Below are 15,206 nucleotides of genomic sequence, written 5' to 3'. Positions count from 1 at the left end.
TTCTTTCTTTAAAAAAATAAAATAATGTATCCCTCATTTTTGTAACCCTTATTTTTCACTTTTACTTGTAACAGAGTACTTCTACATTGCAGTATTTTTTACTTAACACATGCATGACTAAGCCATCAACATGACCGATTTTGAGAATTTAAAGTGGATTATCTTCTCTCACGAAGCTCTGAGAAAGTTCCCCTTTCATGACTTTTCCTAAATATTTGTATCAAATCATCTCCGTTTTTTTTCTTTCTGAAACGTATTATAAATATGAAATAAATACCATATATACATACATAAATACTTGGGTACCCAGCCGTTATATTTTGGCTAAATTGACCGCTCTCCCCCTTCTCCCCCAGGGGATAAGCAGTTGACACCTCCAGACCCCCCACAGAGCGGCCGTAGCGACGTGGAAAGTAATGAAAGAAGGAGACGTTTTACACTTAGGCATAATAGGCAAATAATGTGAATAGTATTATTATGAATAATACTAATATTGGTTTGTCAAGAGATATCCATGTGTTTTGGACAATGGAGATAGTCACGTAATTAGACAGTGGCTTCAGCGTTCATAGGCTCCATGTTTCACTGAAGAGTTTAATGTGACGCTACAGATTGCGCTGTTTTATACGCTTTTTTTATACAGATTTTACATACAGAATCTGCAGTTACCATTACATTTTATAATACTATTTTATATATATATATATACTACATTACTATTTTATAATGTTTGTGCCTGCCTACTACAACAACAACAACAACATTATGTGGGTTCACTGACTGAGCAGAGTGCAATTGAGATGTTAATGGCTATTTAGAAGACAATGGAACCCCCCACGGTTTGGGGGAGAAGCTGTGAGCTGGTCTGGAGCACAGAGGGGAGACAGTAGCCAATAGGATAGCCTTATTTGGGGATCAAAATGATCGTATATCAGGCTGTGTAGGGGGTGATGAAACCTCCGTCATGCAAGTGTTAACACATTGGCTGCCATTGACGCAGATCTGCGTTCATTTGCGCAAAAGCCCGTTGGCTGCCATTGACGCAGATCTGCGTTCTTTCAAAAAAAAATTGTTTCAAAATAAAAGTTTTTTTTTTTTTTTTTTTTTTTAATTTTTCAACAAAATCCAAAGACCAAGGAGATATGATTTTCCGAAGAGTTTTGCTCCCAGACACTTCCTTATAACTGAAAACTTAAAAATTATGTATCTCGGCTCCTAAGTGCTTTTTTTTTCTCATTGAAAAAGTCTGGCAGCCAGCTGTAGGTAAAAATTCAAAAAGCTGGCAGCCAATGAGTTAAGTAAAACATTTGAGTACTTTTTTTCCGCTAACCGGGCTGTTAGCTAGGAGGAGAGCCAGCCTAATTACTAGTGTATGAGACAGCCTCCGCTAAGCACAGCGGACATGGATACAAGCACCATAATTATTGAGTCTCACTTCCAAACGAAACAGTATTAATGTCTGGGATGACAGCGAGCAGGCCCGCACCCGCGCGTGTGTGTGCGTGCGTGTGCGTGTGCGTGTGCGTGTGCGTGTGTGTGTGTGTGTGTGTGTGTGTGTGTGTGTGTGTGTGTGTGTGTGTGTGTGTGTGTGTGTGTGTGTGTGTGTGTGTGTGTGCGTGCGTGCGTGCGTGCGTGCGTGCGTGTGTGTCTGTATGTCTGTACGTGTGCTTACTGCCTGGCAGAAAATCTGTTGTCTGGGCTTATGTCCATTTTTCTTTGTTGCGGATGTTTGGAATCCACACACACACACACAAGCACGCACACACACAGTCCCAACAGAATCACACCTGTGTTTGCACCTGTTTTTTGTGATTTTTTTTGTGTGTCTGTATGTATGGGCGAGCACACGCAAAGTCGTGCACGTACACGTGTGCGTGCACATGGCATGTGTGTGTGCGTTTGCACATGTTGTTGCCTCAATTCCACGGCACATTTCCACATCAAACAGGCAGCCTACAGTAGCAGCTGCTGGCAGCAGCAACACTCAACACACACACACACACACACACACACACACACACACACACACACACACACACACACACACACACACACACACACACACACACACACACACACACACACACACACACACACACACACACACACACACACACACATAAATATGTGGATCATACTTTGAAGTCACATCAGCGAGTTTACCCAGGTAGTTCACATAAAATAGGTTAACCCTTTCAGACCTGGAACGCATATGTGTGTCATTTGTTTTTTTAACAAATCTACAAGCTCATAGCGCTACGAGCTTGTAGATCTGCTATTTTTGAAAAAGAATCATGAAATTATGTGCAAAATCTTGTAAAAAAAAATATATATACATTTTTAACTCAAATCTTTGAATATGGGGGGGTCCCTGGAACAAACTATTTTGAGATGGGGGTCCGCAGCCAAATACATCATGGCATTCTGGGGGTCCTTGACATGAAAAAAGTTTGAGAACCACTGATACTATAGCAACATAGTTTTTTTTTTTTTCAAAAAACTGTTAGAAGGCATTTGTAAAATCACCCAGAAGATAAGATTTGAGTTAAAAATGTTCACTATTATATATAAAATATATATATTCAAAGGATTTGCACAAACTTTCACGTTTTTTTCAAAAATAGCAGATCTACAAGCTCACAGCGCGGCACTCGGTGATGCGCTATGAGCTTGTAGATCTGCTATTTTTTAATAGCCCGAAAATAAAATAAATGAAAAATAAAATAATAAAAATAATTAAAAAAAAATGAATAAATAAATAAAAAAATAAAAAAATATAATAATAATAATAATAAAAAATAAATAAACCAATAAATCTAAAAATGACACCGATGCGTTCCCGGTCATAAAGGGTTAACCACTTTCAACCTGGCCTAGCTATCTTTGGCATGTCATTATAGGTGAAATTCGAGCAAAAAATAGCAGATCATGTGCAAAGCTCACATGATGAAATATTCCCTCCTCGCCTTGCAGACAGCAACCACAGAAATACTGCCTTGTGTGGTCTGGCATGCATGTATTTAGTGTACAGTACCTGGCTGGATGATTTGTAGAGAAGTCATTGAAAAATGCTCGCTTTAAAAAATATATATATACAGTATGTTGAAAGATTTTCACGATTTTTCAAAAATAGCAGATCTACAATCTCATAGCTCGGCACTCGATGCCGTGCTATGAGCTTGTATGATGAGTTTGATGAGCTTTTATGATTATCTCATTTTTAGATTTGAGCTAAAAAGCATTATTTTACACTTTGGGCTATTCAAAAATAGCAGATGTACAAGCTTGTGTTGTAGATCTGCTATTTTTGAGAAAACTGTTGAAAAACTGTTGAGATTTAGGAGACATGTAGAATCGGCTTCAGGTCTCAATGGGTTAATATTCTACCAGAAACCCCCGTGTCGTTGTCCTTGTTAGCTTCTAATCGGCAGATAATTAGACCTGTAACCCCCAGGTGAGTGCAAAATAACTACCTAATAGGATAGACAACTCCAGGCCTTGGTAGGATAGCAGTACTAAGAGATCATGTTAGAATAGACAAAAACATCAGTACTACAGGTCCTGGTAACAACCTGTAATTATGCCATGGACCACTAGTGGTCCGTGTACTACTGGTTGAGAAACGGTGGTCTAGATTTAGACACTGAGTCACCGAGAGTGAAACCAACCACCTGATAATTACCTAACCAAGGTAACCTAATCCCTCATGACTTTAGGCCATGGAGTAGCCCTAAATGACTAGAAACAACCATTTCAATTTATATAACAATATATTATACAATATATTTTAACATTTGCTACTATGACATGACTTGGCGTCTGTGTTATGGCCTGTAGTTTACAACCTTTTTGGAAATGATGTGAATTCACCAGTGGTTCTGAAAGGGGGTCCAGGGACCCTCAGGGTTCCTTCTCCATTGTTACTCTCTCAGAGTTCTGGGGGTCCTTGAACAAAAACAAAAACAAAAAAGAGTTTGAGAATCTCTGAATTAGACAAGCTAGTTGTAGAGAGAGAGAGAGAGAGAGAGAGAGAGAGAGAGAGAGAGAGAGAGAGAGAGAGAGAGAGAGAGAGAGAGAGAGAGAGAGAGAGAGAGAGAGAGAGAGAGAGAGAGAGAGAGAGAGAGAGAGAGAGAGAGAGAGAGAGAGAGAGAGAGAGAGAGAGAGAGAGAGAGAGAGAGAGAGAGAGAGAGAGAGAGAGAGAGAGAGAGCCGAGCATCAAAGGAAACCGTCTGTTTCCAGATGCCCTGACGGCGCTGAGTGGAGACGGTGTCTCGCGGAGACAGAGCAGGGGGTCCCGAGGGGTCCCGTGTCTAGCAGACGGCAACCAGTTCAGGCCAGACGCCACATTCTGTTCCTTCTCTCCCCGTGGGTCCTCTGTGCTACCACGGGCTGTCACTCATACAGTAGCTCACACATACACACACACACACACACACACACACACACACACGCACACAAAACCACCAGCTGGCAGATAACTCCTGTGTGTGTGTGTGTTTGTGTGTGTGTGTGTGTGTGTGTGTGTGTGTATCCATAATTGCTGAATAGTGACACTAGTCTGTGTGACTGGCTGTTTTGGGATTTGTGCATCAGGAGTTAACTTGTTTTACATGGGAATCGTGTGTGTGTGTGTGTGTGTGTGTGTGTGTGTGTGTGTGTGTGTGTGTGTGTGTGTGTGTGTGTGTGTGTGTGTGTGTGTGTGGTGTGTGTGTGTGTGTGTGTGTGTGTGTGTGTGTGTGTGTGTGTGTATGTGTGTGAGGGCTGTCAACTCTCCTCAGAAATAATAGTCGAACATTGGTCTTAAAAATTGGCAGATATTCGAATATATACGAATATCTTACTACTATATAATTGACAAAAGCTCCGAAAGTTCGTCCGGGGTAAGCAAGCACAGGATCACTCCATTTGCCCCGAAACCTGCCACAGACTGTTGATCAGACCTCTGGCTATGTTTTAGACATCTTACCTCACCTCCATCTGGGTCCATTTGTACACTCTCAGAGTTAAAATAACATTCATTTTACAATATAAATTGGGGTCCAAGAGATAAAAATGCCATTAAATGGGGGTCCGTAGCCCTAATGCATGTCAAACTGGGGGTCCTTGAAATTAAGATGGTTGAGAATCACTGCTAGAGCCGTAAAAAATCTTCTCTTATGGGGGTCCCTGGCATATCTTTTTAAATGGGGGGTCCGCGGGCTAATAAGTGTCAATTTGGGGGTCCTTGACATGAAAAGTTTGAGAACCACTGCTTTAAACACCTTACCCCACCTCCATCAGTGATCAGACTCTATGTTTTAGACATCTTACCTCACCTCCATCTGTGATCAGACTCTATGTTTTAGACATCTTACCCCACCTCCATCTGTGATCAGACTCTATGTTTTAGGCATCTTACCTCACCTCCATCTGTGATCAGACTCTATGTTTTAGACATCTTACCTCACCTCCATCAGTGATCAGACTCTATGTTTTAGACATCTTACCCCACCTCCATCAGTGATCACACTCTATGTTTTAGACATCTTACCTCACCTCCATCAGTGATCAGACTCTATGTTTTAGACATCTTACCTCACCTCCATCAGTGATCAGACTCTATGTTTTAGACATATTACCTCACCTCCATCAGTGATCAGACTCTATGTTTTAGACATCTTACCTCACCTCCATCAGTGATCACACTCTATGTTTTAGACATATTACCTCACCTCCATCAGTGATCAGACTCTATGTTTTAGACATATTACCTCACCTCCATCAGTGATCACACTCTATGTTTTAGACATATTACCTCACCTCCATCAGTGATCAGACTCTATGTTTTAGACCATTGGTTCTCAAAGTGGGGTCCGGGGACCCCCAGGGGTCCTTGACAGAGTTCCAGGTGGTCCCCAGCTAAATGATAGAATAGTAACCAAAATAGACCTGGAATGGAACCAAATGGACCCTAACGGGTCCATTTGGTTCCATTTGTACACTCTCAGAGTTAAAATAACATTCATTTTACAATATAAATTGGGGTCCAAGAGATAAAAATGCCATTAAATGGGGTCTGTAGCCCTAATGCATGTCAAACTGGGGGTCCTTGAAATTAAGATGGTTGAGGATCACTGTTAGAGCCGTAAAACATCTTCTCTTATGAGGGGTCCCTGGCTTAACTTTTCAAATGGGGGTCCGCGGGCTAATAAGTGTCAATTTGGGGGTCCTTGACATGAAAAAGTTTGAGAACCACTGTTTTAGACATCTTACCTCACCTCCATCTGTGATCACACTCTCGGCTTGATTGATTCTCTGATTTGCCTATCAGACCCTCAGCCTGATCTGGCAGGTTGCCATATCAACCATATACAGGAAGTTTGACCTCTTTACCACAATTACGGCAAACTCAAAGAGTGGCGGTGTATTAGCATACCTGACCATACAGTACATGACCCACAGAAGGAGACACTCTGCGTCAATCCATGCTACATGGACCCTGTGGGACAGCTAAACCCTAACAGCCCCTGCATGGTCAATAACAGCTTCCCTAAAGACTTCTGTGACAACACTCCACTGCCTCATGATGGCCATGGTTACCCACAGTACAGGCGGCCTAATGACCGAGGTTGGGACTAGAGGTTAGGGCCGCAAAGCAAAGCGGGGGGGGGGGGGGGGGGGGAGAGGCCAGAGGGGCCGGACTTCGCATGACGTGTGTGCAGAGGGACTAGGCCAGTGCTGTGTTTTTGGGGCGGTGTAACCGCCCCCTATAAGTGAGGTTTGGACACTGACCAATCCTGCACCGTGATTGGCCAATAGTCTACAACGCAGTCTACAACGCTAACCCTTCCACAGTCACTGCAAATCTATACTTTTGCAAAGTCAGCCAATCACATTACAGCTAGTGTCATCACCACTAGCTGTAATGTGATTGGCTGACTTTGCAAATTCAGGACTGTGATTGGCTAGCGAAACACATGACACATGTGCAGCCCTATGAATAGCCGTATGGACTTAAAAAAAACACATTTATGTTTTTTTTTAAGTGAGTCATGTTGTGATGACCACACACCACCCACTTCACACTGGGTGTGATTCTTTCAGTGTGTGTGTTAGTAGTGGAGAATAAGTGTATGTGTGTGTGTGTGTGTGTGTGTGTGTGTAGCTAGTGGAGATGAGCCAATGATTGTCCTTGGTGGAATGCAGTGATCTCCAGAGGAAGGGAACCAAAGCCTTCCACTGCCTGATTAGCTAGGACAAGATTTAAAAAAACAAACAAAAAAACGGTTGCGAGTGCATGTGCACACCAATGTTGATTTTGACATCACATTTTCATTTAGTTTTAGTCATAGTCTTTTGAATAAAATTCCTGATTTTACACTTATTTGCATGCCGAAAATAGCCGATCTACAAGCGCTTGTAGATCTGCTAAAAAAGATTGAAAACTTTAGTTACTAGTTACTTTGCAGATATAAATTAGTACATTATATGGGCTGGTGTGGATGTCAGGTGCCTTGGTCAGGATACCTGCATGTCTTACCAGCACAAAGATTGTTTTAGGTGTTGAGCGGTCGTGCAGTCCTCTCACCACCCTCTCGCCTTCAGAGGGTCATTGCCCAACAGGTGCAGAAACTGCCACGTGTAGGGCGGCCCACGAAGGTGCAGCTTTGTTATTCGGAGTGGGCATCTCCTAGCCTTTGCCTAAAAAGACCTAGCCTACAAGGCAGCAGGTGGATTTTGGGGTCAGAGTTGCCTTCTCCTAGCCTGTTCCTAAGAGGAATGACCTGCCAGGCAGCAGGTGGTTTGGAATCAGAGTTTCCCTCTCCTATCCGATGTGTTGGCTATAGACTGGGTACCATCGGACGTACCATACAAGCATGCAGAAGGACCAGGTCTGTCAGTAGGGACATTTCCTTTGCCAAAGGGCCCTTGCTGAGGTAAGGGGCTACAGTACCTCTCTGCAGCCTGCGGTTGCAGTTTATCGTCGTGCCCAGGACAACGTGGATTACGTACATTATAAAACATACATTAACCACTTTAGCCCTATTTTATACCTAGGCTATTTGAAAATAGCAGATCTACAAGCTCACAACGCGTCGCATCGCGACGCGTTGTGAGCTTGTAGATCTGCTATTTTCAAACATTTTAGCACTTTTACTTTTGGTACTTTAAGTACATTTTGATACCAACACTTTTGTACGTTTACTCGAGTAAATTTTGAATTCTGGACTTTTACTTATAACAGAGTACTTTTCCATTGCAGTATTGATACTTTTACTTAAGTAAATTTAAGTACTTTTTCCACCACTGCAGGAGAGTTTGGGATTGGAGAACGGAGAGAGAGAGAGAGAGAGAGAGAGAGAGAGAGAGAGAGAGAGAGAGAGAGAGAGAGAGAGAGAGAGAGAGAGAGAGAGAGAGAGAGAGAGAGAGAGAGAGAGAGAGAGAGAGAGAGAGAGAGAGAGAGAGAGAGAGAGAGAGAGAGAGAGAGAGAGAGAGAGAGAGAGAGAGAGAGAGAGAGAGAGGAGAGAGAGAGAGGCAGAGAGAGAGACGAGAGGCAGAGAGACGAGAGGCAGAGAGAGAGAGAGAGAGAGACGAGAGGCAGAGAGAGAGAGAGAGAGGCAGAGAGAGGATGGAGAGAATGATGGAGCTGAAGGATGGGAGGAATTATGAGGGCTTGTTTAGCGGAGCAAGGGAAATGGACTCCTCACTGTTGTGACACCTTGATGATGAATTACACACACACACACACACACACACACACACACACACACACACACACACACACACACACACACACACACACCCACACACACACAGGATTGCCTGTGCATTGTCTCTCGCTCGCCGTCACACACGTGACTCATGCACTCACGCGCACGCTGATGCCGTACAACAACAGATCATTGGCCAATGGTCTGTTGACAGGCCCGTGTAGTTCTTTCTCCAAATCTTGCACATCTATTACTGCCTTATCTGGACCTGTCATCTCTCTCTGTCTGTCTGTCTGTCTGTCTGTCTGTCTGTCTGTCTGTCTGTCTGTCTGTCTGTCTGTCTGTCTGTCTGTCTGTCTGTCTGTTTGTCTGTCTCTTTCTTTCTATCAGCTCTCGGTGTCTCTCTATCTGTTGCACACACACACACACACACACACACACACACACACACACACACACACACACACACACACACACACACACACACACACACACACACACACACCTGGCTGATAGGCAGATCTACAATAGGAGCCAGTCTCAGTAGAGACTCTGACACCACTAATAGAACACAACCCTCAGAGAGAGAGAGAGAGAGAGAGAGAGAGAGAGAGAGAGAGAGAGATTTGAGCTAAAAAGCATTATTTTACACTTTGGTTATTCAAAAATAGCAGATATACAAGCTCGTAGCGCGGTACCGAGTGCCACGCTTACGAGCTTGTAGATCTGCTATTTTTGAAAATGTGTGCAAATCTTTGAATATATATATATATTTTTTAAAGCAAACATTCTTAACTCAAATCTTTGCTTCTGGGGGTCCCTGGAACAACATATTTTGAGATGGAGGTCGGCGGCCAAATACATATCATTTTGGGGGTCCTTGACTTGGAAAGGTTTCAGAACCACTGATACAGACACATACGTTTTTTTCAGAATACTGTTGGGATTTAGAAGACATTTGTAGAATCGGCTTCAGGTGTTAATGGGTTAAAAGGCAGACAGTGTGGAGTGTTGTGTACCAGGGGGGTGCATTAGAGCAGGGCTTTGATGTAATTATCTAAACGGGGAACATTAGCAAAGTACGTAACAGCCAGACACTTATCAGGAGAAGGAGAGAGGAGGCCGGCTGGCCTATTGACAGTGATTACTTCTTCCTCGTGCCCTCAGAAATGCTATCCTTTAGCCCGCTCTCGCCCCCCTGTTGGCCTCGTGTTCTGTCCAAGAGGTCTCCATGGGTTTCGTTCAAGCAAACGAACACGTTCACCACGGTGAACCTCTCATGGATGAGTGGGTGGGTGTGAATCATCAGCAAGGTGATGCAAGAGCTCTGTTCTGAGAGTGTGTTTCTGTATATATGATATATTTAGCAGAAACCTTGTATGTTGTTATATAATCTTATGTTTACTTGTTTTTTTCATGTTAAAGGTAGGGTAAGTGATTTTCTTTGGTTAAAATAAGTGTTAAATAGCTCTATATTCTGATAGTACTCATTGCTATAGAGTGTTTGTTCAGTAAAAGGAGTCTCCTTGTCTCTCCAGCTCTTTAATTAACAGAAAATGCATTTTCGTTTCAGTTTCATTTCCAATTTATCCAATCAGGATAGAGAACTCAATCAGGATACAGATTAAACAAGTGAAATAGGAAGTGATGACACTAAGAAATGAGCAGACAAAATTGGAACTGGAACACTATAAAAATGAAGCTTAAAAATGGGTACTTTCTCCTGATTGGCTGAGATTTTGACACCTACCGGAAAATGTATTTTCTGTTTATTAAAGAGCTGGAGAGACGGGGAGACTCCTGTTACTGAACAAACACTCTATAGCAATGATTACTATCACAATATAGTGCTTTAACCTTTTAACAAAATACTTTTTGTTTTAACCCAAAAATATCACTTACCCTACCTTTAATGCCCTATTATACAAGCCATCTAGTACTAATATCTACAAGTTCACAACGTGCCGCGATGTGACACGTTGTGGGCTTGTAGATCTGCTATCTGTATTATTATTGAAAAAATATATTTTTTAAAAGTAATACATAGTTAAAAACTTGTGGCCAAAATACCAAATAATATGTGCCAGGCTTAATGTCGTTAATTCAACTCTGAAAGTACGGTTGGCTTTTACGCTTTGGTAGTACAATAGACCCAGATGTGACTAATGCACACACAGAGGTGTGTTTGGCTGGGATTGTGTTGTTGCCGGTGGGATCGTGCAGCTTTTCAGTTCTCTTTCCGCACTGCATGTGGTTGTGTCCAGAATTGACTCTGACTCATGGTGTTTCTGTGTGTAGGACAACTACACGTTTGAATTGACTCTGACTCATTGTGTTTCTGTGTGTAGGACAACTACACGTTTGAATTGCCTCTAACTCATCATGTTTCTGTGTGTAGGACAACTACACGTTTGAATTGACTCTGACTCATGGTGTTTCTGTGTGTAGGACAACTATACATTTGAATTGCCTCTAACTCATCATGTTTCTGTGTGTAGGACAACTATACGTTTGAATTGACTCTGACTCATGGTGTTTCTGTGTGTAGGACAACTATACGTTTGAATTGCCTCTCACTCATCATGTTTCTGTGTGTAGGACAACTATACGTTTGAATTGCCTCTAACTCATCATGTTTCTGTGTGTAGGACAACTACACGTTTGCCCAGCCAGGCATCCAGAGGAAAGTCAAGGCCCTGGAGGAGCTGGTCAGCAGAATCGACGGTAAGACCTCTATCTCATCTTTATGTAATATGTATAGTTATTATGTTTGCCTTGTTGCCATTATCTACATGTTGCTTTGTCTCTTAACCCATTAAGACCGTGAACGCATCTGTGTCATTTTTAGATTTATTTGGCTATTCAAAAACAGCAGATCTACAAGCTCATAGAGCTATGAGCTTGTAGATCTGCTATTTTTTTTGAAGAATTGTGAGATTTTGTGCAAATCTTTCAATATATGTATTGTTTTAAAGTGGACATTTGTAACTAAAATCTTGGCTTCTGGAGATTCTACAAATGTCTCCTAAATCTGTTTTTTGGAAAAACGTATGTTGTTATAATATCAGTGGTTCTCAAACTTTTTCATGTCAAGGACCCCCGAAATGATATGCATTTAGCCATGGACCCCTATCTCAAAATATGTTGTTCCAGGGACCCCCCAGAATCAAAGATTTGAGTTACAAATGTTTGCTTTCAAAATATGTATACTGTATATTGAAAGATTTGCACAAATGTTCACGAAAATAGTTTTAAAAAATAGCAGATCTACAAGCTCATAGCGCGGCACTATGAACTTGAGAAATCTAAAATGACACAGATGCGTTCCCGGTCTTAATGGTTTAAGTAGCTGTCTTTCTGTCTGTCTGTCTGTCTGTCTGTCTGTCTGTCTGTCTGTCTGTCTGTCTCTCTCTGCCTGATAAACTATCTGCAGAATTGTGTGTGGGGAAAAACAACAGCAAAACGCTTCACCAACTCCTTTTGGCAGCAGAACTTATGCAGCAAACTTTGGAGACTTTTTATTTAAACTCTTACAAAGTGTTTGAACGTTCAGGGTGTCATTAGAGGGTGACACGCGTTCGTGTCCTGGCCTCCGTCTCTGTCTCTGTGCTTCACAGAGCGTCGCTGTGCTTCACAGAGCAGAGCGTGGGGTAATTGTGCTGTCTGCTAACCTGGCGGTTGACAGCGCTGAACACAGCCCGGCTAATTCTTCCACTTCCCACTCCGCCGGCTGGTAAACACTTCAATGTACAGAACACTGAGACGTGCGCGCACACACACACATGCTCGCGTACACACACACACACACACACACACACACACACACACACACACACACACACACACACACACATACACACACACACACACGCTCGCGTACATAAACACACAGAGACATACATACACCAGGAAGCACTCAAGAGGAACATTTAAATGAAAAGCACGCGCGCGCGCGCGTGCGCGCAGCTGGTGTTCGTTCTGCTCATACTCTGTGTTAATTAGCAACGCCACCTCTCCTCAGGGAGCCCTTTCACTCCATCATGACTACAAACGTGTTAATTGTTGCTGCTTTAACCCATTACGACCTGGAACTGTGTCATTTTTTAGATTTGAGCTGAAAAGCATTATTTTACACTTTGGGCTATTCAAAAATAGCAGATATACAAGCTCGTAGCGCGGCACCGAGTGCCGCGCTACGAGCTTGTAGATCTGCTATTTTTGAAAAATCGTGAAAATGTGTGTAAATCATTTTTAACTCAAATCTTTGCTTCTGGGGGGTCTGGAGCAAAATATTTTGAAGGGGGTCCACGGCCAAATACATATAGTTTTGGGGGTCCTTGACATGAAAAAGATTGAGCACCTCTGATATAGAAACATACGTTTTTCAGAAAACTGTTGAGATTTAGGAGACATATAGAATCGGCTTCAGGTCTCAATGGGTTAAACACTTCGGACTCCCTCCCTCTCTCTCTCTCTGTCCCCCCCCCCCCCCCCCGTGCATCGTGCAGAACAAGGGCTCTCATCAAACAGCAGATTGCACGTCGGCGACAACAACACGCTCGTCTGACCGCACGGTTTGTCAGACTCCCGAGACGCTCGCCAAACATCTCCTGCCCCACCTCTGTCTGCCGAAAGGGGGGAGGGGGAGAGAGTGCTGCTTGCATGTAAATGATATCATTATTATTATGAGGTTCTCAAGCGTTCAATGACCCCTCAGTTAGATGTTTGTACACTCTCAGAGTTCCAGACCTCTAACTCCTCAAGGATTTACAGGTACGTAAGTTACAGGATTGTAACTTTGTTTTCTCCAAAAAAAACTCCAGTTAGAACTACACCAGAAGGTCTCAAACGTGGCAGTGGCTCAGGGGTAGAGTGAACTGGAAACCGCAAGGTTCCCAGTTCGATCCCGGGCTGGGGGGGGGGGGGGGGGGCGCTCCCCCAGAGTTAGTGTGGAAGTGTCCTTGAGCAAGACGCTGAACCCCTAATTGCTCCCGATGAGCAGGTTGGTGCCTTGCATGGTTTCCTCCGCCATCGGTGTATGAATGTGTGTGTGAATGGGTTAATGGCACAATCAATGTAAAGCGCTTCGGATAGAAGCGCTACATAAATGCACCATTTACCATTTTACCATTTACTTGCACGGACAGTTTCCTATGGGCTGGCATAAGTGAAAAACAAAGCGGCATTCATCAGCAAAGACAAATAATTCAAGTCGATGCACACAGAATACAAAAAACATAAAATAACTTGACACAAAGATGAAAAGTTTGTGGTTTTAAAAAGTTTGTTGTCGCTTTGCATCCCGAGCAACTTGTGAATGTCTTTGTACGTGGGTGTCCGCACAGAACACACAGCCCTGTCCCCCCTCCGCGTTCCTCGTTGTCGTATTTCACAGTGCGTTAAAGACAGCCAGGCGTGGAGGTGAGAGGATGCCGTGTGTCCTTATTAAAGTTAACCCATTAAGACCTGGAACACATCTGTGTCACTTTGTTGTGATTTGAGCTAAAAAGCATTATTTTACACTTTGGGCTATTCAAAAATAGCAGATATACAAGCTCGTAGTGTGGCACCGAGTGCCACGCTACGAGCTTGTAGATCTGCTATTCTTTTTTGAAAAATCGTGAAAATGTGCGCAAATCTTTGAATATATGTATTTTTTTAAGTGAACATTTTTAACTTATGTTACAACTTCTGGGGGTCCCTGGAACTTGACATTTCTCACAAGTTTGAGAACCACTGATAATATAACAACTAAACGTATTTTTTTTTGATACTGATAGGATTTAGAAGACATTTGTAGAATCCCCAGGTGGCAAAGATTTTAGTTCAAAATGTTTGCTTTAAAAAAAAAATATATATATATATATATATATATATATATATTCAAAGATTTGCAAAAATTTTCACGATTTTTCAAAAATAGCAGATCTGCTATTTCTGGATCTGCTATTTTTGACAGAGATGCGTTCCCAGCTTAAATGGGTTAACACAGTGAGGAGGGCAGGGCCCCCCCCCCCCCAGCACCTGGCATCCCCCCCCCCAACGCTCGTAAAAACCCTCAGTCACGCACACTTGAATTAATCCCAGTCACACCACCATAAACCTTTATACCTGTTTATGGAAAAGTTGTTTTTGTGAAAAGGTGCTTCTCAAGGGGAACCCTAGCGCATTGCTTCTCAAAGTGGGGTCCGGGGACCCCCACAATATAAATTGGGGTCCAAGAGATAGAAATGCCATTAAATGGGGGTCCGTAGCCTAATATATGTCAAACTGGGGGTCCTTGAAATTAAAATGGTTGAGAATCACAGCTAGAGCCGTAAAAAAAAAAACTTCTCTTATGGGGGTCCCTGGCATATCTTTTCAAATGGGGGTCCGCGGGCTAATAAGTGTCAATTTGGGGGTCCTTGACATGAAAAAGTTTGAGAACCACTGCCCTAGCGTCCCTGTTCTGGGCGGGGTGCCATAACACAATATAAGCCAACGTTAGATGAAGATAGACAATCTGTTATTTTCGGC

At 42.8% G+C, this 15,206-nt stretch overlaps 1 protein-coding gene across 3 annotated transcripts in view; it reads left to right on the top strand.

The window, feature by feature from the left end:
• tbc1d22a (TBC1 domain family, member 22a) overlaps positions 1 to 15,206 on the top strand; it is a 197,461-nt gene that overhangs the window by 119,732 nt on the left and 62,523 nt on the right. For all 3 annotated transcript variants that reach the window (XR_014600235.1, XM_084050060.1, XM_084050061.1), the window contains exon 11: positions 11,339 to 11,414. Coding sequence is in view for 2 of the 3 variants with exons in the window: in XM_084050060.1 (XP_083906186.1) it covers positions 11,339 to 11,414 (76 nt within the window). In the remaining variant the exon portion in view is untranslated. The remainder of the gene's footprint in view (positions 1 to 11,338; positions 11,415 to 15,206) is intronic.

Source organism: Gymnoscopelus microlampas (assembly GCF_963454915.1).
Source record: "Gymnoscopelus microlampas genome assembly, chromosome: 23".
NCBI lineage: Eukaryota > Metazoa > Chordata > Actinopteri > Myctophiformes > Myctophidae > Gymnoscopelus > Gymnoscopelus microlampas.
Note: the sequence above shows the minus strand (reverse complement) of the source record. Positions and strands in the feature narration are given on the sequence as shown.